This window comes from Atta cephalotes (assembly GCF_000143395.1).
Source record: "Atta cephalotes unplaced genomic scaffold scaffold00002, whole genome shotgun sequence".
NCBI classification, from domain to species: domain Eukaryota; kingdom Metazoa; phylum Arthropoda; class Insecta; order Hymenoptera; family Formicidae; genus Atta; species Atta cephalotes.
The window spans coordinates 6,529,747-6,555,042 of NW_012130066.1; the positions used below are offsets into that span (position 1 = coordinate 6,529,747).

Here is a 25,296-nt window from a genome sequence, read left to right on the forward strand (position 1 = left end):
GAGAGAGAGAGAGAAAAGCGAGTAAGGCTTTTTAAAACCTTTCGATAACGTCTTCAAAGAAGTGCTCAACGAACAGATTCTCTCGAACGCGAGCGGCTGTTTCTAAGCATACGTTCTCGAACGTGTTTCTGCGCTTACTACCATGGTCGATAAACATCCGGCGAATCGACCGGCTTCTACTTGCAAAAGAACGGTTGTTGTAACATGCATTAAAGGAGAGAACCGGATGGAACTTATAACATACTTTGTTCTCGTTTGTCGTTGAAAGTTCTCGCGATATCAATTTCAAACACAATGCTTTTTATAGTCTCTCTAATACAAGATATCGATTATATTTTTTCTTTCTCTTTTTTATAACATTTTTAAAATAAGTATTTTGTATATTTACTAAAAAATATATTTCGTTGAAAACGTAAAGATCAAAGATCAAAATAATCTAGCTTTAAAAAGAGGAAGAAAAGATATACATGATACAAATGTATTACTAATTTTAATATTATTCATTACTATAAAATGGAATTATTTGATTATAATATAGTATGTTGCACATAATTTAGTATTGGACTAATAATCTAAACTTAGATTGCTATAGTAATAATTATATGTTAATATTAGTGTTTTATTAAATGCAAAATATATGACGGAAATTTAATATCAACATGACAATATAATATAATATTTCGTATTTAAGTACTAGCGGACTTATACATTAAATATTCGTATAAATGAACATATAAATGTACGAAGCAACTCATATTAATATCAAACGATATATGATATTTTATATTTAAGTATGTGATAAATTATAAATATTCATAAAAATTTAACAAAGTCTTGTTTCAAATATGCTGCTTTTATGAATAATTCTTGACATATGTGTCAAGAATTGAGAAAATATTGTAATAAAACTGCTCCATGAATACATTTTGTTAAATTTTTATTTAATTAAAAATATGGAGACAATTTTTTAATATATTTGTTAACATATATAACTTGTTTAATTTTTTTTCTCCCTAAAGTGCACCAAATCTATATATATGAAAATTATTTAGAAAAAATATAATAGGATATTTTTTTTATTTTAAATAGGAGAAAATCCTATTTTCATTGTATTATGTATTTCTCTTTCGAAAGAAATTATCTATTTATCATCATAGATATAATATCTACTTAATATAAAAATTATATTACTCTCAATAAAAAAAATAATTATTATTAATTATTTTTCTTTAATTCTAGAATTCTTATCGATAAATTCAAATGCAATTAATCTTATTTTTTAAATATACTTTTAATATATTAAAAAAAGATGCTTTGATTTTATACATTATTAATATGCAACGCAGAGCGCATATCATCTTCTAACATTTCTTTTGTGCTGAGCATTGTTTCAATTTTTATGAAAAATATAAAGCTTTTATTCAATTCGACATATGAAAATTAAATTACTTTATAATGAGAACGAGTGAATTACTGTCTGTAATTACTCGTACAGTGAAATAAAGCTGCTTTATAATTCTCATTCTTTAGGTCTGCGTACATGTGTTCATAAACTGTTACAGAACGGTATAACAATTAGTGTGGCTAAAAATCTCTATGAAACATTTTCTCATTGTTCGGCTGTTGCTTTTCGAGGTCTTTCGGATAATTTTACCGGTTCAACCGCTTTGAAGTTTCTAAACGCTTCGGTAGAGCAGTACGCACAGCGACCACTGATCTGACGCTAACGAGACTGTATTTGGACTCCTGAATATGCATATCGAGCGTACCAAGTGCTGGAAAGTAGATCACGAGGATCACCGAGTAAATAGAATCCACTTTAGCTTGAATCGCGACTTTGAATCGAAGTTTATGTACGATATCGCGTACCTATTTTATGAGATTAACAGGCATATATCTAAAAGTTAAATATTTTGAATGTGTTCTCAAATGCAATTAAATTTGGAATATTTAATTCTGATGTAATTGAATTTTGATGTAACCTCAATCATTTTAAAACATCTGATAATAAGAATCACCTGCGCTTTATAATTTAAGTAGATTTGCAACCTCGTCAATTAATAAAAATGTGTTAAAATATTTTCGAATTCTAAAATATATCTTTAAAATTGTATATTATTCTTACTTTATCATTATTTTTTTTTTGTTAAATAATATATTAGAATAATATATAAAAAAAATCTTATAATAAAGAAGATAATTTTATATCTTTTAATATATTTTAACATGTTTCTTTTATATTAAGAAAATGAATACTTTATTCTTATATGTTTGAATATCAATATCTAAAAAAAACAAACATATGTATAGAGATGGAAAATGTTGAATTTTTTTAAATGTTGGACTTTGAATTTATCTTAATATCGAAAATTATGATAAATGTTGACTTTCTATAATTACGAAAAATAATTCAATTTCAAATTTATTGAAAAATCTACGGTCGCACAATAGAAAACATTTGGCACGTTTAGGTTATCCTCGCATATAATATTCAAATGTTAAACGTTAAATGTTTAAGTGCCAAAAATTTAATGAAAATTGTAATGATAAATTTAGCAGGTCATGTCTTTTGAGATAATACGCAGCAATGCGTTTGACGATGCGTATGCACATCGGGAATCACATTGAATCCGTATAACAGGTAATCCGACCAAGCGATTAAAAGCGATGTATGCAGTGGCGTGACCTATTGCGGATCGACAATGCGTGTCCACGCATTTATGATTCGGATATGCGTTTGGCATTCGTTTCGCGCGCAGAGAAATATTTTGGCGTTGCCATAACGTCGCGTGGATCGCCGTAATGACTCGACGCGCCAATAGAAACCTGCGTAAAAATGGAGAGCGGAATTCCGAACACAAATATCGTCACTGCTGATAAAAACAGACCGGTTTATCACGCGACAACGATTTTTTTTGTGGTATTTCTGATCGTTCGAGCATAGATTATTTTTGTTACGTTCGTACATCGAATGGTGTACTGCAACGACTAGGATGTCAACTCTGTCACTGGTTTATATCCCGGAGTAAACATTTTAACAAATGTGAAACATATCAAAAATATTTTCAATATATTTCTCAAAAGATACCTTATCGTAAATACTAAATACGTCCCTTTTAGATATTTTTTATTACATGTATACAGAATATGAAGGAGTCAAGAATTTATATCATGATTTTATTTGATCATAGTTATTGAATTATTGCGAACTTTCAACGTATTTGAAAAGATTCATTTCATGACACTGATGATTAAGTTTCCCCACCAATTTGATGATGTGTCTATTGCATGCGACATATATTCGCAGAAGGAATATGTGCGTGCTAGCTTTGCAAGCTGTGTAAGAAAAACAGATGCCTCGGGAATAGAGAGAAGCTTAGCAAGTCGACTGGAACCAGGCCAATCACTTATATATGCCGTGTCTACTAACACCTACTCTCAATGCTCGCGTTATATTACAGTCTGCGCGTTTAACGCTTGCTGCATAATAAAATCGTCTCTCATCGGGACACTAAATATCACTAACCACGAGATCCATGTACATCATCCAGCGAATGACAAACATGCTCTTTATGCATTGCTAATAAATTATGTCATGTTTTGAAAGTTTCAAAAGGTAAACTAAACTATCTGCACGCGCACACACACACACACACACACACACACACACACACACACACACACACACACACACACACACACACACACACACAACACACAACACACACACACACACACACACACACACACACACACACACAAAACACAATACAACACAATGATCGGTCTGACATTACGTGCAAGAATTTGTATATGAGACTGTCATTTTGTCGATCAATTTACGAGGAATTTTTTTAGCCAGATATGTGACATCCGAAACGTTAAGTCTTTAAATGTTAATACATATATTCGATATATGTATCAAAATTTGTAACGACTGAGAAGCATTCTAATATTATCTATCAATCAATATTGTTGATAATTTAATGTTTTCCTCACACATGTGAAAAATCTCGAATTTTTCGAAAATAAAATAAAGAATATTTTTGTGTTGTCCGAAAATTGATAGATAATTTGTGTCAGAATAGAAGAAGATATGAGTGCAAAATGTTTCGTTTTCACATTAAACAAAAATTCATCGAGTTGCTTATTAGAAATATTGTTTTTATTGTGTCGTAATTGTTTGCAATTAATTCTTTGGACGTTTGTCAATCAATGAAATGATTGTTTCATATCACTTTATTGATGATAGCCAAATATGAAAAAAATACGAAATTGATAGAAAATAATAATAATGATATGATAATGAATTTCAAATTTTTTTCTACTCTTAAGCTTTATTTTCGTCAATTATCAAAATTAATTTATCATATTCTTGTTGAAATATTTCCGAATGTATAATAAATTTGAGTCTATTATTTTTCTTGTATAATATATATAATTTTCTCGTTTATTTTATTCATTGTTTATATATTCTTTTTTATCCTGCATCTGTTGCATTTCATGTGTGTCATCGAGATAGGTTTGATTATTGCCTAAATTGTTCGGCGTCTATTTTTTGTGGCCAAATTTTTATGTTACTAAAATATTTATATAATTCAAATTACAAGGTTATGAATCGAAGTCTCAAGAAGAGAAAATAGAATATTAAGGTATTTTGTTTTTCAGCTGCATGAAAAAAATACTAGCTGTAATTATGACGGCATCAAAAATAATTCTTAAAGAGATCTCATTATGAGTTTTTGCCGTGGTAAACCAAACTTTTAGTATAAGAATTTCTATTGTGCGAAAAGCAGACAAAGCGCAAAATAAAAGGCCAGCATGTCTGTTTTAAGAATTCAATATGTTGAAGAAAAAAAAGAGCAAAGCGTTAGCATAAATTTAGTTTATCTTTTATTGATGCGTAGGTTATTAAGAGAAGAGAATGATACCAGGCAGATACCAAGCTTTACAGCCTGAACAAGGTCTGCGTTAACATTCTATTAAGGAATAATGAATTTAATATTCCATAGCTCTACAAGAGCGTAATGTGTTCGCTATATAGAACTTACGTAAACGTAGACTTTATCAGGTGTGATAATGATTGCAATATATATATATATTCGTGTATATATGTGTACATATATATATATATATATATAATATAATATATATATATATACACGCACACACACATACACACACACGCGCGCGCGCGCGCGCACACACACACACACACACACACACACACACACACACACACACATATATATATGACGAAATATTTTGTAAAGAAAAGCGCTTAACAATTGCGTTTAACAATTTGTGCCAGAGAGTGAGAGCCTTCACCCTTCCCAATGAAGGTGATGATTGTAAATGTACATTATTTCTAACTACGCCTCATATTACTTCTATCTGAATTTTCAAAAATGTTGCAGACGAATTAGTAGACTGTTATTTATCTCATCAAATCCATTGTGATTAGTATATCTGATGAATACAATTTATAATTATATTTATAATATATTGAATTACAAATTATAATCTGTAATCTTCAATTAAATGTGGAAATCACAATTGTAATAATGATAGTTCTGTTATATTCATATTATTCTTTTTATATTCCTTAAGAATATGTTTTTCTCGAGCTTAATGTTAATTGAGGAATTAGATGCATCAGGAACATATGAATAACGAATAAAAATATGTATGTAATTTAAAAAAGAACTTATAGGGCGATATTTATAGTACGTTTTTAATTTTAAAACCATCTTAAGATTAGATCTCTGTTCTCTGATTGATTCACGACATCTGAAGATTATACTTAAAATGGTCTTAAATATAAGATCCAACTATGAATACTGCCTATAGAATTTGAAGTCTGAATATCATATATTCTGTCGTGACTTTAATTGTTTTTATAGATTTCTGTTTACTCTTGCAAATTATCTAGAGATAACGCAGAGTGAGAGTAAATGCGAAATAAAAAATATTCATATTCACAAAAATATTAATTTAAATTGAATTAAAAATACTTATTCGTTTCTCGATGAATATCACAAAAAATGTATTTATTAGAATCCGATCGAAACTTACCGAAACTGAAAACGAATATTCGTTACGTATCAATTTCGACTGAAATTATATAGCTCTTCTTCATAAATATTAATATTAATATTTATAATTATTATTTAATATTAATATTAATATGTAATTTTAACATGTAATGTGTAATTATTGTTTCAATAATTAAATTATGATGTTTATAAAGAAAGCCAAAACACAACTAAAATTTCAGTTTTCGATTTTTTTGACCGAAATTTAATTATTGTTTCAATAAATTATGATATTTATGCAGAAAAAGTATATGATAAAAGTATATGATATATAGGCATGTTTATACGTATGGTCTTTATAGGATTTCTATTTTTTAATTTTGATTTCAATTTCGATTGAAATTGACATGAGTGTTTCGGTTCAGTTTTGACAAAAGTTTCGGTCGAACTTTAGTATTCATACTCGTATTCAGATTCATTATTCATTTATTTATTCAAATATTAGGTGTATTCATTGGGCACACTAATTGCGACTCGATTTATACAAGATCGTCAAGATTTACACGTTTGTCTGCGAACTGCACTTGAAAATTATGTCAGAAGTCAACGTACATTTCTATTTGTTTCTTCGCAAGATTGTTCAAGCGTCACTCGTAAGAGGAATAAAAAAAATTGTTGTTCAGTTGTAAATATAGCGTATGCTAATAACGGTAAACAATAAACATAGATATATCGCTGATATTATTATTATTAGTATTTACTACTATGCGATAGCTTTAACAATATTTATCAATACCGTGCGATCGGCAGTTAACAAAATTAATTGAGGACTCTGCTTTCGATTCTTAAGTATTTCCCTGGAACGAGATCGATCATCGACGCGATGCAGGGTCCGAGAATCTTACGCCAGTGAGAACATGCAACAATCGTGGAGAATTTATTTTTCGCGAGCGAATCATTTACATGTCTACTATACATGCGAATTAAACGATCACGGAAGAAAGGTGTTGCTTTCACGATGAATGTAAAAAAAAAAAACAGATTGATACTTGAAAACTTTGTACGTTCGCATCGTTTTTAACACGTTTCTTCCTTCGCCCGTTCCAGCTGTCGGAAGTATCCTCCATGTAAATGTTGTTCTTTTCATATAACTCTAATATAGAAGAAAGTAATACATAGGTATTATCGTATGCGAAGATGCCATACTTAGGTACACTTTATCCGTAAGCGAGCGCACCAAACCCGACGACGGGAGCAACTTTACGAAACACTGATCTATTTTCCGTTCCATGTGTTCATGGTACATCTTCTAACTGCATAATCGAAACGTCTATTCTTGATCGTGACGTCTATATATACAATATTCATTTGAGAGAAATATCGAGAATTATTCTCGAGAGTTACTCTTGAGAGAATCATACGTTACTTGGAAAATACTGTGGAGAGCTATTCTCTCGCTAGCATCTTCTCATTCTCTTTACTTCCGAGAGTTGCTCTCAAGTAGACAAATCAATAGTAATTGTGTGCTCTTCTTTTTTCATTCGCAAGTAAGCAACTTGAGTACTCGGTTTCGCCGGTATAATTGGCATTTTTCTGTCTTGCGTAATAGTCACCCATGAGTACGAGATGACACTTGGAGGTCGGCGAAAAAATTTTCCCACACGCGAGGAAGCTTTCCCTTTCTCATGGAAGAATTATCTCGTCGGAAATCTGTTAGCCGTTATAAGATTATATATAGGTATGATGCACATCGAGCAAATATGAAATTAAAATTTTGTTGATGAAGATATAATTAAGTTTGGAAGTATGTTACATAGTTTTTAATTCGTATTAAATATTATAATACACCTAATTCAAAATTATAATAGCTTAATAAATTCAACAATTGCTGTAAATGCAGATCATAAAAAAAATTAAGAATAATTTTTAATGTAAAAAATATTTGTATGAAATATCATTTTGTGTTCATGAGATATTAACGATATGTTTATATGAAAATATATAAAAATATATAAATGTATAATAATGTGAGACGATGAAGGCGCCTAACAGACATTTCTTTAAAAAAATAAAAAAAAAAAAAAACAAGAAATACGTATTTGAGAATATACCAAAATCAGTACGATACAATATAAGGACTGGTGTAATATTGTATTCATAGGTTAAAAAGCGGAGGTGAAGAGAGTTAGGAGGGAGCACTTGTATATTATATTGTTCACAGTTATATTGATACGTTCATAATACGCAGGAACGTATAAACGCGTACGTCTAACGGACGCAAGGCACCAAAAAATTTTTTACGAGCGTATCTTTTTTTTCCTTTTCTTGTTATTCCGATGCACATTGCTGCAAGTTGCATTGGTGCACTATCGCGAGAACGAGTGTACCGTGACATGAGACTTGCACGAACATGACGCCTTAATCGGGCACGACGCGTTCATGGCAAGGCGTGAAATGGTGCTGTTACTTTCTTGCGAACATAAGAAGCTTGTATATTTTTGCGCCTCTTGTTTGTAAGATAATCATTTACAAATAAATCACGAGAAAACGAAATCTGTCATGGCATCCTCCTATCTACATTCACACTTTTTCTTTTACAACTTTTTGAATAGAAATTATCGTGTATATATACTTTATTGTTATACAATTATTTTGTACATTTTGCACTGTTTGTGAATACAATATGTACTATATACACGACATTACATAAAATTAATGTATAATATACTGTAATCCATAACTATCTATAATTAGTACCAAGATCTAAAACTAGATAAGAATTTAATATATCATATGCAAATTAACGATCACTCATTAAAAATCATATTGAATTTTAAAAGATGAACAATGTCAATATTTTTTTATTAATGTTTAACAACAAAATTTAATAACTATATCTTGGATATATATAAATGATGGAAAACACAAGTTTTATTTTAGTAATATTTTAAATTCTAAATTTTGATATTAAATTTTTTTGTGAAAAAATATATTGTTTAACACTATTAAATATAAAAAAATTGAGATAAATGTATGTTTTTATTACATATCTGAAAATTTTGAAATTTCGTGTTTAGTACAATATGATATACATATCTAGTTAAGGGTCAGGCTGATGTTGAGTAGAACAATGTTAACGACAATATATTTTATGGCAGTGTAATATAATTATTGATTTTTTGTTTCTTTGATTATGGCATGAACTGTTTGTTCTATCTTAATCTATTTCATTTAGTATACTAATCGGAACTTAATTCTCTCCTTTTTTTCTTATTTTTCCTTATTTTAACATAAATTTTTTTGGTGATTATTTACATAATTACGCGATTGTGTACAGCCAATGTGATCAATTAAATATACAGTAGGAAAATATAATAATACTCTCGAGGCTTTTACGGACACTTTCTATAGAGAAATTATGCGTTTCGCGGATTATCACCTATCAGGCTGCTCCTCACTCCGATAAACTGCTATGTTCACGAAATGTTAACATTCTAATATGTGGACACGGAGATAACTCGTAAAATGCATAATTTCTGTATAAAGAAAAATATATTCGTAATGACATAGGAAAATATCTGGACAATAAACTATAAGATACAAAATAGATATTAAAATCCTTTTGATATTGAATAATTTAATAATTTTTTTAACTTTTTTATGTCAAATGATTATTTTTTTGCCATCTTTAAAAAATCTCCATTTTATATTTCATGTTAAAAATTTCATTTTTTTAATGATTTCCTACTTTTATTCTATTTTTCTCTTGCAAATCATTAATAGCTACTTCATCGTATTTGTGGATGGATAATTTCGTTATCAGCAGTTCATCTCTATGGCTATGCAATATATTACTTTCACAATCTACTGTCCTTGATAACATTCTCTGGCGTGTTCAGCGCTTTTTTTCGGTTGGCGATTGCATTAGTGAGTTTTCGTCTCGGACCAAGCGGAAGTTTGAGGGCCGCTATGTCTGTTTCAGTGAGCAGCATCAGAGCTTCTAGATCGATTTGCTCCGATTCCAAAATAGGATGTATGGACGTGAGATTATTGGCGACTAAAAATCTCTGTAAAGGCGTCCATTCCTCATCTGTTTCTTCACCTTCTGTTCATAGATAAATTCAATACTGTAATATTCTGATTTTCTTTTGTACACAAAATATGACAATGCGGAAAAATCAGGAAAGATGATTGATTATCATACATCGTTCCTTACGACATAGAACGCATTGTTAAAGTTGCATAAATGTTTCAATTGCACTTTGTAACAAGGTTCATTAAACTTACCTGAAAGAAGATCCTCGTCCCACAAGCTTTGTCTGCGCGCCAAACTGCCAGCACTTCCTATACTAATTTCTTCATTGTGTCCGTTTGGGCTAAACTTATTACTGCTTATGGATCCGTTTGTAGAACCATTTGCAGAAAGATTGCTGTTTTGCAGATGGACATCTGTCTGCGTGACCGGTAGATTATCCAGCGTAGATGTTATCTATAAAAATTACGAATTACTACATATAAATAAAAAAATAATTAATTAGCGCTTCTAATGTCTTTTCCGTCTATTCACACTTTGTTACATAATTAAGCTATTAGCGCATCCGATGAATATCTATTACGTATTTCTATGCTGTAATCGTTTAAAAGATCGTTAACATTTTTGCAACGATTCCCACAATTAATTTCTTTGTTTCTTGGAATCATGATTCAAATGAAACAAGCGATAGCTATCTTGTCGTAAAAGAAAACGCTGCATAACATTAAAGCCGATTTCTATGAGTTGAGTAGTTATTACGAAGGTAATCATGCGGAACAGTTACATTTGTGGAAATGAAGAGATTACAGTATATAAAAAGCATGACATGAAAATGATTATAAAAATAAAAAACGTAACTTGTATAAATTTCTATAACTCGAAATTTCTAAAGAAAATAAAAAGTAGCTCGATATACAAAAATTATGTTTTAGAATAATTTCCTTGTTTGTAATTTCCTTTAGTTTGATATCAGTTTCATTGTAAACAAAGTTGTTTACTTACGACAGTAAGTTCGATTTAAAGTATGAATATTAAGACTAACCGCTCTTCTGAAAGCCACCGAACCGAAACCAGGTCGATTGAAGATACTAGCTGGTTCCTGAAGAAAAGTAGTGTCCTTCGCAACATTCAAGTTCTCTTCCTCTCTATCCTCCTCTTCTTCATCGTATATCCTTTCACCTAAGAGATCGGGCGTGCTCTGGGATTTACTGAGAGTGCCCCATACATCAGAGATCTTTCCTCTTCTAATGCCCATGTGTTGAGGCTGGGTGTCATACGTGCCTACGTACATAACTTCAGAATCTCGACGAACGCCAGTGAGACTTCGAACCGACTTCTTTCCATTTACTTCGACCTATAATAACATATACGATATTACGTGATATTTACTAAGTATTAAATAAAAAAAATCATAAAGAATGAGTTAATTCTCAAATATTGATTTTTTATTATTTCTGTTTTTATGTATACTATGACATTAAAGATTTTTAAAATTACTTCTTCATTTCACAGATCATTTTTTAATACTTTTGTTTTGAATCATGAAAACTGTACAATAGTCTTATGTTATTTATGTATTTTTTTACCTCTACAACCTTAAAGTCATTGATGGCTTTCTTAGCTAAAGCTTTCCGACAAACTGTGCTGCCGTGTTTCTTCGTAGTGGTACCAACGATGTCGCTAAATGTCGGCGAAGGTTTCATTCGGCCTCTAAAGGTCAGTACCCCAGGCCGTTGAGAGTTCAATTCATTCATTGCGTCGAAGTCTGATTTAGCACGATCTTTTATGAGTTTCTTCTGTTCTTTTTCCGCCCTAATTTCAGCCATTTTCTGTTTCTTCATATATTCTTTCAATCTTAACAAAAATATATTTATATATATAAAACTTTAAAATAGAAAATAAAATGTTAAAAGAAATCGGATTAAAATCTAATATAACTCATAATAATGTAATATGCTAATCGTAGTAAGTAAAAAGAAATTAGTAAGTTAAAAAGAAATTATGTGTATTCTGTCATGGAAACATGGTTGATGGAAATGATTTAATTGATGGAAATGATCCGCAAATGGCAGCGATATTATGTTCTCTCACTCTCTCTTTTCAAGTAGAAAACGCAAAAACAAATCACATTCTACAACTGTACCTCTTCTCCGCATCTCTCTCCGCCTTTTCCCGGAGCATCCGGCTTTTTTTGCGATTATTTAACTCCTGATCAGCTTGAGCGATATCTAGGAATTGTAGAATCTTCTCATAGCCGTTTATCGCCGCAAGTTCACGGGCAGAGTGCCGGTCGATGTCCAGTGACCATATATTGCAACCAAATTTCACCAAGAATTTTACGCAGAATTCGTGGCCCCTCGCTGCTGCCAAGTGCAAGCATGTATTCCCGAAGTAATCGGTCTTGTCCGGGTCGCCTCTACAATGAAATAATCATGACATCTTATAAGTGGAATAAAAGAAGTAGAATTAATTTCTATAATTAATATCTTTATAATTAATATCTTTATTTATTATTCAGACAAGAATAACTACCAGGAAAACTACTGATAGAAATAAGAGAAGAAAAAAAGAGTAAGATAAATACAATTAAGAAGATCGAAGAAAAACAAATAGAAAATGTATAGCTGAAAAAGGGTGAATAATATTGAATGGAAATATAAATCGATAAGGAAGAAGAATTACTGGACTTCTACGCAGAGGTAAGAGGGGATTAGATGATCGATTATGACATATTAGTAGAAAGGGATAAGAAAGAGAGGATAGAAAGAATGGAGATAAAGGAGAGAGTGGATTCGGATTATCAAATAATATAATAGTAGAATTAAAGAAAGAAGGGGAATTTGAATAATTGTGAAGAATAATTGGGAAGAGTTATAGAAATAAAAAAATTGAGTGGCAGGATTTAGGAAGAGAGGGGGGGGGGCGGTTAAAAAGATTTTAAAAAAGATTTAGAAGAATTGGAAGATAAAGGAGGTAATAATCGAAAGAAAGGACGAGGAAAAGGAGTGAAAAAAGGAGGATAAAAAAATGTAGGAAAAAAAGAAATAAAAAGGGAGTTAAGAAGATAAAAAGAACAAACAGAGAAAATGAATGAATGAATGCAGGAATAGGACAAGAAGCTGTATGAGGAAAAGAAAGAAAAAATGAGATGGATGGTGAAGAAAAGCGAAGGAGACTAAAGAAACAACGAAGGAGGCTGTGGAAAATATTACATAGTGAAAGAAAAAAAGAAAAAGAGTAAATAGAAATAGATGAAATAAAGATGGAAAAGTACGAGTATTTAGAGATATTGTATAGAGATATTAGGAGGAATGGGGAAGGAAAGATATGAATAGGATGAGAGGAAGGGAATAGAAAGAAAATTTGAAGAATAAGACGATTGATGAGATAGGAAAGGTGTGGAAACACCTTGGAGGTAAGGACTTCAAGGAATGGATCTGGAAAATGTATAATAAGGAGAGAAAGATGGCCGAAGAAATGCAAAGAAGAAACTAGAAATACTGATAATTAAAAAAGAGAATGGAAGTAGTATGAAAGAATACAGAAGATTTACGATAATGTCTGTGCTGAATTAAAATTTACATGAATATTTGGTGAAAAGAATAAAGAAAGAGATGGAGAAAACAAAAGATAAATTCATATAATCAGATTTAGAAGAGATATGAGAATGATAGACAATGTAATAAATTTGTTCTATCTATCATAAATTAATAGATAGAAGAAAAAAAAAGAAAAAATGATTGCAATGTTTGTTGATTTAAAAGCAGTATTTAATTCAGTGAATAAAGAGATATGATAAGCAAAGAAAAGAAGATTGAATGAAGAATAAGTTAGGAGAGTTGGGGAAATACATTATATAAGAATATATAAAAATAAATATATAATATATAAAAATAATTTATAAATATATAAAATATAAATATAAGAATATATACAATATATATATATAAAATTTTATATATAAAAAATAAAACAATTTTCATATTTTTTCCTTTATTAGGAGAAAGATTATTATTTCATGATATTTAATAAAGTATTATTGCACTTCGAAAGGCAAAAAAATGTAATAAGATATATTTTATATTATTTCTAATAATAGATCAGGAACATTTTTTCATCTCCGGAGAAATTTCACAATAAAAAATTATTTTTAAGAATTCGTACAATTAGACATACAATTAATTTTTACATTGATTACATTAATCAGTTTAAAAAAAAATTTAAAAATTTCTGTAATCTCATAAGAATTTATTGAACGTTTTTATTGAACTGTTTGAATATGAAAAGAAAAGATAACTTGAAGTGTTTGAATAAGAAACAAAGATAGACATTTTACTCGTTACTCGTATTGTAAATGGATGTAGTGGAGTTTCGGAGGTCTGTTTCGACCTACCTTTTATCAGTATGCGTTCTATTGTTTTTCATGCACTCGACCGCGGTTTCCGCAACTGTGCAGTCGATGGACACCTGTAATGCGTGCTTCCGGTTCCGTGCATGTATTATTACAATATACAATAGCAGAACTAAGGGCCCGATGGGACCTTCAAGAGCAGACCATTCGAATCGTTTTGCTAACTTACTAAAGATCGATTGTGATTATTTTTAACGTTTATTTTAAAAGTCTGCAAATATTCGACAAAGTATTCGTGATAAACGACGGAAGCGTCAAGGGACTACAGTATTTTGGAGCGGCTTGCAGTTGAGGTAAGTATTAATTATGAAGTAGTGGGGTTATCGTGCTCACGAGGCACGACGACCTCGTGCCTGATGGGCACCAATGTTTCGTGAGAGTAGACAAAACACGAAGTTATATTTTTCGTCAAACGTGCTTCTGTAATGAAAAAGCTGCACATCGTACTATATACGTACGTGAGATTTAATATAATTTATTATAATTTATTATAATGCAATATTCGTGTAAATTGTGTAAAGTCAATCTGCAACAAGTTGTAATAATCAGATGCATTGTACGTAGTCAGACAAAAATATTAGAAAAGAAACATCTTGTCGCATGCACCAACTATCGCATGCCGTAAAATGCGACACGCTGGTTACACTTGGTCACTGTAAAAAGGAAAAATAAGATTAGGCGTGCACATACCCTCTAGCGACCAGCAGTCTCAGAGCATCTACGTGGCCTTCGAAGGCTGCCCATAATGTCGGGGTCATTCCTCCTTCATCTCGCGTGTTACAATCCTTTCTCGTGGCTTCCTTCAGAACATCCAACGTGCCTTCTTGCGCGGCCCTTCGATAAAGAATAGTCTGCATATTATATTATTTTTTAAGTAAATTATCTGATGTTTTTAGGCTCATGTTTTGTTTCATACGTTGAATTTGAATATTAAAAATACAATAATACAAATATTAATATTTATTTAAAAAATTATTCACAAACAAGTAGAATTATGTGATGTCTGTTGATAAAAAATATTTCATTTATATAATTATTAATTAAATTAATTGCAATTGTTGCAATAATTATTTATTATTATTAAATAATAGCTTATTATTAATGTAATGTATATAAAGAAAAAAAAATATGTAGAAAAATGAAGATAACTGTACATATCTATACAATATACTTCAAATCTGGATAAATTTTAATTGATAGTAAATATTTATTTATTGTATATGCGCAGTATATTTTGCTCTCTTTTCTTTTTCTTCTTATAAGAAAAATATTTTTATTTCTTCAGGATATTTCGGAGTACAGTATTGTGAAAACTGTACCTATTACTTTATCGTGCGATGTATCGCGTGATGCCTTATCTGATTTTAACCAAGTTATTTTTTATAATTATCGTCGCGTTGCTCGAGGAAAAATTGCAAATCTCTGCGCGGGCAAAGAGCTCCGCATAGTATTATATCCACGCGTCTCAACATCTGATAATCCATGGCGGCTCGTGATATTTTAATTAAAGTACTAAAGTGCTTGCAATAACGCGATGCAAGAGCAAATTTTCACATTTTTTTTTTCCTTTTAATTAGGAAAATTGAGATATTAAGGAAAATATGCACGATTTGTCAGGTGAAACAGCAGCTACTTTCAATTCGCCGATATTGCATTCCACGAACTGATTTCAGCGTATCGTTTCACATTACTTCATCAATGTCATCGAGTTATAACATTAATCTTCTGTTATCCTAAACAATGTAATTTCATACAAGCTATAATAAAAACATATTATACAAATTTAATGTATTATAATTTTTCTTTGTATTTCTTAATTTTAGATGGTAAATTGTATTTGAAATAAAATAAAAGATTTTAAAAAATTTGCAAATGCAAATTTTTTGCTCTTACATATTCTTATCAATTCTTACCATTTTCAGATTTAATTACGAAATTCAACTTAAATAACTAACTCGGATATTCCTTTTTAAAAACTATTAAATTAATTATTAAGAATTCATATATTTTGTATGTTGAGAAAAACCAGTTTTGTGAATTAAAAATCAATTTTAATAAAAAAATATTCGAAATTCGATAGAGAAATATAAACGTATTGTGTAGTATTCAGATTTTTTTCATAAAATTAATACATAAATCGCACAATGTACAGCATTCTCTATTGCTACGAAAGTTGATTAGGTCCGCTAGAAATTTTTATAGATGATCTGTGTGATAAATTCCCGTAGTGAATGAAATAAGAGCACTAGTCTCCTCTCATGCATGAATTCCGCACGCGCTCTTCCTATGTACATACATGATACAGTCCACATGAAACAGTCCATAATCATGATTATTTTATGCTCGTAGATAATTATTCGAAATCTCTTAATTTTTTTATTTAATAAACTGCATTTATTTGAGGATCATCATATCTCTCTCTTATCTCTCTGTCCAACTGATATTTTATAATAATATTTTTAACGTTGTAAAAACACAATGTATTAATTATGTATAATGTGCTTCCATTTATTCCGACAGCTCATTGCACTTCGTGATTATAAATACGAATAAAATTATAAATTCGATTCGGTTCACATCTTCTCATTTTGTTCCAGTTGCTTGATAAACGTTGATCCAATTTCCGTGATGAGATAGAGCGATTATCATTAATTCGTGCGAATCGTTCAATTTATTTGAATTGTATATATTGTTAAAAAATCTTTCGACGCTTCTACGTGACGCTGGAACGAAATTTTAATTCATACATTATGAAAGAACTATGCAACATAAGAAATATCGAACTATACTAAGAATTTATATATTAGAGAGGTAATGATTACTTATTTTGAGTAAAAGCATCGTTGTTTAGTAATTTTAATACTCAAAGTAAGTAATTATCATTCCAGTATTAAATTTCTGTAAGCGTTAAATGTTGTATTACTTTATTCACATTTTAGTGTAAAATAGTGTTAAGAAAAAGATTACAGTATATTAAAAAAAAATCTTACAAGATTTACAAATCAGATACAATTTTTTTAATTTTAAAAGTTTTTAACTTTAAAAGTTTTTTAATTGAACTTTTTGCACGATTCATCTTTTTTTTTGGAGAAGGAAAAAACAATTTGATTGGACGCGATTAAAGTACGCACTGTATATATAATATAAATTAAAATCGTTGTACACTGTTTTAATTTTGTGAGTGCAAAAGTAAAAAAAAATTGCAAATTATATTCGAATTATAAAATATATATTTTCAAACTCTAAAATATATTTTATATAACACAATAATGTATTGAGGATTTCACGATTTAACCGGTTTCTATATTTATATTAAACACATCTTTATGTCAATTTGTGTACGCTTTAATGTGAACCAGTTAACACTGAGTGTGACCAATCGAATTCGCTACAAGATTAATTTTCTTGATTCAATTTACTCTTAATCTTGTAATATCCGTTTCTATCAATGTAGATTAACTTTAATCTCGGTTTAATTTACTCCTTATTCTTTTCTAATTTTTTCTCCTTTTCTAATTCTAGAACTAGAAAACAATAGAAAGTAAGTTAAATCAAAATTAAAATTAATCAAAATTAAAATTAATCAGTTTAAACGGCACAATTCTAAAAATTAAGAAAAAAAAATAAATAGTAAGTTAAATCAAGTTAATCTTACATTAGCAAAAAGAACAAACCATATTCATGAAGTGTATTTAGTTGTTTTTCCCGTGTTATCGCATCCGCTTCGCGCGATCGGCTCTGTGCCGTCAAGACTCGGTAATATTTTTTTCAATCTCAAGGCGAGTACCTCGCTCCACAGCATTTCTACGCTTTCCGGGACAAGTCCTACGGGCGAGCGTGTACGAAAACAAAAGCAGAGGAAGAATCGGAAGAAAGAGAGAGCGACAAAGAGAAAACCGCGTGCGGCATCCTCTTAATAAAGAATAGAAGAAAAAAGAAGACAAGTGCACTCACTTATGAAATCGTTCGGATGACATTTCGCGCGCGTCCCTCGCTGTTCCGCGAATCTGGCTATCCGGACAGCATCGTCCGTGACCCTAGGAGAGACGCTCGGAAAAGATCCTAATAGAGAATTCGGTGAAAAAAAAAAGGAGAAGAAACGCGCAAGGAAACGACAGCGACAGTACGATGCCGAGATGGGACGGCGGTGCACTGCTCGAACGAGCGCGAGTTACATGAGTTACACCTGGGGGCCCCTGGCGCGGTCCCCCGCACGGTCCCCATCCTTTGGCTCTGGCTGTTCCGCTTCGCTCCGCCACATCGATAACCTTACCTCTCGCTCGCGCGACGCACCGCGCGATTTGCCGCCACCTGCGATCGTACGGGCACCGCGTCCGCCACCTGGAGTTTGTCCTGCAAAACTCCTCGAGTCAACGAACGGCTTGGATTCAAATCGCGAGAGCGCCCGCTGGCGCGGCGCGGCGCGGCGCCAGCACTGTATCGTGTAATTTGGCCACATTTTGACGAAAATTAGGTCGAGTTCACTCAAAGATGAATTGCGCAGATACAGTAATTTTTCTGATATTTTGAGTCGGAAAGAACGTTTTATGTTTTCTTTTTTTAAGAAGGAAGTCGATAGGAATGGCAACGTTTAGCCGTTAGCTTGACTCGTATTGTACGGGGTGAAGTTGCCGCCGCTTCGTGATTTCTCGTCATTTCTCGTCACTTCTCGTTGTCGTTAATACATCGCGGATGCAGAACGGATCGATTCCGAATCAGGCGGTATTATGCGAGTCTAATTAGTAAGTTGCAGTCATTACTAAGTTTGTATTGTGATATTTAATTGACGGCAATCATTTGATATAGATTCGACGTGAAACGGTGATTTGTCGAAATTTTAATTCGATCGGGATTCAGCGCCATTCCGCGCGTCAATACTGACAAAGCAAAATTCTATACTTACCACGATATATTTTAGTTATGTCAATATAATCACTAAACTGATTTTGTAGTGGTAATTTTAAAAAGTTACACTACAAAATCATCAGTTTAGTGATTAACTATAGCTAAAAGAATACAATCTTTATATTTTCATCAAATTAAGAGCGGGAACACAGTTTTGTCTAATGCACACGAAAATGAAACATCGAAATCTTTTGTTTTCTTTTTTTCCATGTTGGATTTTCTACAATACACTGTTAGTTCAAATCTATAATAGGTGTTTTAAGCCCTAAGAAATTGATCAATTACAATTGAATGCGAGGAGAATAATCGACTGTGATTCGTCCGTTTCTTATATAGTTTAAGACTTAAAAATTTATTGTAGATCCAGATTTATCAAAGCTTAAGTTTTAAACCATATGAAATTGATCAGTCACAATCGAATCTCAAAGAATAATTGGCTATGATTAGTCGATTTCTTAATTTCTTCTTGGCTTAAAATTTAAAAGTTTATTGTAGAAAGTCTGGTTAATAAAATAAAAGATCGATTTTCTTATGCCTTATTATAAAATAAAAGACTGATTTATTTTCTTATGTGTTACGTCTTATGCAAGAATCTGTGCTTTTGCTCTAATACTCGTTCTACAATAAGCCATTAATAATAAATCAGAAGTTAAAAGTTAGAAATTGATCAATTTCAATGGAATGTGAAAAGAATAATTGATTATGATTGGTTAATTTCTAGCTTCTGTTTTCTGATTTATTACTAATGGCTTATTGTAGAATGTAAGTCTGGGCTTTCTACAATAAGTTATTACCTAAGTTTTAAGTCTTAAGCCAGAGAAATTGATCGATTTCTCATGGCTTAAGACTTAAGCTTAGATAATGTTAAATTATTGCAGAAAGCTTGTTGCAACAAGTTAATTAAAAAATGAAAATCAGGCCTAAAATTTATAGATGCGATGATGTAATATTTCAAAAGCTCAATGGAAAAATCTTTTTGAAATATATATATTTTTGAATAAATTTTGTTGATAATAATTTCGTTATTGCACGTTGAATGTACAACAGTTTTATCAGAAGAACTTCGCGCGATCATAGGACTGATTTACAGTATATTGCACCGATATGATTATTCAAAATAATGTATGATAGTTTTGTTAACTACGCTTCGACTATAATATCTTATTCATACGACTGATTTTCAGATTGATTGACTATGAATTAATTTTAATATGTAAACGTAATTAAACATAATTTTGATTATATTTTTTATTAGAATTTTTAAATTAATTGATTTATTAAAAAACAAATAAAAATTTAAATTAGAATATGTAATTGTATATTTTCAAATATTAATACAAATATTTTAGTCACTGCTATAATTTCAGTATGTTTGCTTGTTACAGATTTACGTCGTATTACAACTTTCCTGCTGCATATCGTGTGTCGGTGAGTGTAATGCCTCCTCTTATCTTATAGCGAATTCGATTGAGCATACTAATGTGTACTGATGCATTTTAATTGATTGTATATTTATCTAATTTGAGTATAAAAGTAAAATTTTATTTTTATTTTATTTTAAAACATCCAATATATATATATTTTATGAAACTGCGCAATAAAGTGTATTGCAAATTTCGCTATTTAATATATATTAAACAAGCATTTTTATATCGATTTGTGTACAATGGCTTTAATATATATCAGTGCAATAATATTTTCAATTGAACCCGCTATTAATCTTGTAAAGTAATGCCAGTTATTTTTTTAATATCTAACTGGATTCCAAGATTCACGTAAATCATATAAATTATTATTATTTTTTAATTATTATTTAATTATAATTTGTCACAATAATTGTTTTATTGCGTGATCTATAGATTTATCGTTCGAATCTTGAATCGTAGTACGCAATTATACCGCAGTAATAATGTATTCTAACTGATCATATAGGTGAATTCTTTACCGACGATTAAAATTTCGCTGTGAGGAAAGTAACTCACTGCAGATAGTGCTAGTTGTCCGTTAGTTAATAGTATGTTAATAGTATGTTATTGTTAGAAATGCAATGGATAATAATTTTTTAGATAATATAGATGCGCAAAAAGCAACGGATAATGATTTGTCGAATAATCGGATATCGGATTTTATCCAGTAAAGCTGAATAATTAGATTTTATCCAGCAAAACCAGATAAATCGGATAATAGGATTTTATCCGAAAATTGCACAAAGATTGAAGAATAGAGAATCTAATTGTTTTTTATAATAAAAAAAGAGAATTTATTTATGCAAACCATTATAATAATAATAAAAATCTCTATAAATTATATATATATTAAAATCAATAATACCTGTATTAAATTTATTTAAATATATCACACGAGTTAATAATTTAGTAAAATTTAAATAGAGCTTTGAAAAAATATTGAACAAAGTAAGTATTTCAATTAGAAACAGATTATTGCTTGATGCACAAATGTTTCTTATGAAAAATATAAAAAAATAATATATAATAAAAATGTAATACACAAACAAAGATAAAAGGTATATAAAAATTATTTCAATTTAGTTTTAATTATATTACATTAATTATATTATATATATGTTTAATTATATATATGTTAAATTAATAATTAAATATTAATAAAAAATTTAGTTAGACTGGTCGAATACTATATAATAAAATATTTTGAAAAATTTTTTTTGAGAAATTAAATTTTAAATATATATAATTATTTCCATCTTAAGTGAAAAACATCTTTTTTATAATCCGATTGGATTACTACGTCGAACTAATCCAATCAAATGGCCGGATTGAAAAAAGAGGCCGGATGAGCCGAATACCGGATAATTGCTAGATATCCCTATTCACTGTTTCCTTTGTAAAATTAATCAATGTACGAGTATTGTTGGTTTTAAAATTAAAATGTTTTTGTTAGATTTGCGTTAAAATGTAATATGAATTTATAACTATAGAATGAAACGTGACGAATTATTATTAAAAAATTATACATATATTTTTATATATAATTATATATGATATGTATGCAATTGTTTTTCGTGTAAAAATACACAGCTTTGATTAATTTTGGAATATTTTTTTTATTGATATGTTACAACAATTAGCATGCAGGGTTACACTGATTTAAAAATTTTACACCGATGCTTATCCGCGTCTCAGCATTAATTATATCAGAACTAGAACCGGTGGTACTTTGAAGAATTTCAGAAAACTCTGAATTGTATAAGATACTTTGCTATGTTCTGAACAATATCGTTGAAATTCTTAAAAGAATTAAAATGCTTTTAACATATTTGATTGTCGTGAGAAATTGTTTAAACAGTCTAGTTTTTCAACAAATATATATTGATTTAATATGAATGAATGAAAAATAATTTACGTTATCAATGATCTGAAGTAAATTGATCTTCTACTTTTACATGAAGATCTTTATCAAAATTGAAAATAATAATCTTTTTCATAAATTTTATGTAGATTTAAATTGCATTATTGAATATTTCAGACCAGTGAACACCAACTAAAAGTAACAGAACATTAATGTTGTAATTTTGTACTCAATAATGTATCCGTTACATTATATCTTGTGTTATATTACATTTATATTGTTGAGTGCGAAATTATAATATTGATATTATTTTACTTTTAGTTTATGTCGACTAGAAACTAAGAGACTTAATTATTAACAAAATTATTCTTATTTTGACTCTGTTTATTGCGTGTACGGATAAAATTATGTATTATCTGATTTAAGAATATCTTTCACGTGTTTAATAATTTTGATAATTCTTATTTCAATCACTTATGTCTCTTCGCTTTTTAAATTTCATCACGGATCGTTTGTAAGAAACATCGATCATCTAATAGTGTTTCTTATTCAATTATATACCACTTATACTTCGATCACAGTTCGATTATGTTTACTTCGTTAAATATGAATTATTTACATGTTCGTACATACATTCCACTACAGAGTAATAACTGTAGATACAGCTCTCTTAATTTTACTATGTAAAATCGCGGTTTTGCAAACATGTAAGCCGTTTTAACGAGGGGTTAGAAAATTATGAAAGACATTGACGCATCTCGGTCACTTGATATATTAAATTTACATATTCCTGGTAGAAAAATACCAGACGACTTTTAAGAGACGCGCTATTGTTATGATATTTATTGATATTGAATTGTTAATTTACATATCAACAATATGTATATTGCAAAGGATTGTATATTTCTTATTATATTACCGTTCAATACTATTTTTTACATTTGAAAACAATGAGAAAGATCCTATACAAAGATCAATTATGCTTTGATCATAACATTTATCTATCAATCATATTCAAATAATTCTTAATGTACAGCATGTCTTACAATCCGACATCAATTTCAATAATAAATATTTCTTAACTAATTTGAAGGTACAGTTTTATGAATTAGATATGGAGGCACCATTTTCAAATTACATAAGAATTTCTTTATGAATTAAGTTTACTATTTATTTAAACACAGATGAATTTCATTTCTTTAAAATTTTGATTTAGATTTAATTATCAAAGTAAATTTAATTAATTATTTAGTGTTAAATATTAAAGCATTGAAACAAATAATTCCATAACATAAATTTCTTAACTCTTTAAAGTCAATTGCGATACCTCTAACAATTTCTTCTATATAATTGAAAGTACTCGCGAGAGCAATCTTTCAAATTTTCAGGATTCTCGTAATTTTTTTCATCAATTTGTTATTTGTTTGTGCTTATCGGAACATTATGCTTCAATTTTGTCTGAAATTGCATAAAAGTTTTTATTTCAAATTTTTCTATTGTTTAACGATTTCATCTAATTGTAAGACAGTTCTGATCACTCTAGCATTTCCTGTAATTCATTATTCTTGTAATTATTTATTTATGAAAATTTATATAAAGCCTCGAAAATTTTAAAACGATTTCTTTTTTCGTGATTCTCGTTTTTTCTCCGTGAGCTCATTATAAATAATAAATGATAAAGCTTTCTCTAAATAATTCTTAAGAAATATTCATTCTCAGAAAATAAAAATTGGGCAGTATGTTGTGTGTTTCCTTGACAAAAATAAATTAATTAACCCTAAAATCTCGAGAGATTATTTTGTCAATTTTGAAACGGAGATAACTATTATCTTAAAATGCAACATATGTTTCTCAAAATGTAATACGTTTTTCTCAAATCTATTCGTAACTATTAGGAAAAGTGAAAATTTCATGAACTTTTTGAGAGTGCGGTCGCATAATTATTTAATGTGAAACGATGATATTTTATTGAATGAGATTTTGACGTGAGTTAAAAAGTGGAAAGTTAAAAAGTTAGCAAAAGTTCGCCAACAATCGACCACTGGGCACTTACCGAAATAAAAACAATCTCGCGCTTTTCTCGATAGATAAATCGTTAATACGTATATAATTAACGTTGTACGAAGTCGCTGCGGGATATAAAAATATATTACACGCGCGGTTGGGCCGTCAGAATAACTGTTACTTGACGCCGTTAGATTGTAGTATTTCGTCAAAATTTCATGATTTCTCTTTTCATTAAACAATCCGAGAATATTGAGAGATTCGAGCTCGATGTTCGAGAATTCGAGCTTCTATAATTTTAAATTTTCCTATGATTTGTCCTCGCCTAAACGTTTAATGAAGAAATACGGAATAGGCCGCAGTTTCGCGTGTACGAACGGCAAATGCGTTAACAACAGATCGGAAGAGACCTGAGATTTGTAAATATTCAGTTCCTATATGTATATGTTTCATAGTTGGTTTCAAGAAGAATCTTAAAGATATTTTCGATGATATCGATGACATTAATATCAGATGAGATCCATATTAATCCATTCGTTACTTTTTAATTTTTAATAATATTATGTTAGATGAAGATGAGA

The 25,296-nt window shown here is 29.9% G+C and overlaps 1 protein-coding gene across 1 annotated transcript; it reads right to left on the reverse strand.

Moving 5' to 3' along the window:
• Positions 1-9,892: 9,892 nt before the first annotated feature.
• On the reverse strand, positions 9,893-18,456 carry LOC105621189 (Usher syndrome type-1G protein homolog). The gene is made up of 7 exons (XM_012202661.1): positions 18,434-18,456; positions 15,170-15,313; positions 12,212-12,484; positions 11,655-11,922; positions 11,111-11,422; positions 10,323-10,524; positions 9,893-10,140 (listed from the first exon to the last, which is right to left on the reverse strand). The coding sequence occupies exons 1-7, from the start codon at positions 18,454-18,456 to the stop codon at positions 9,893-9,895; spliced, it is 1,470 nt and encodes a 489-aa protein (XP_012058051.1).
• Positions 18,457-25,296: the final 6,840 nt, after the last annotated feature.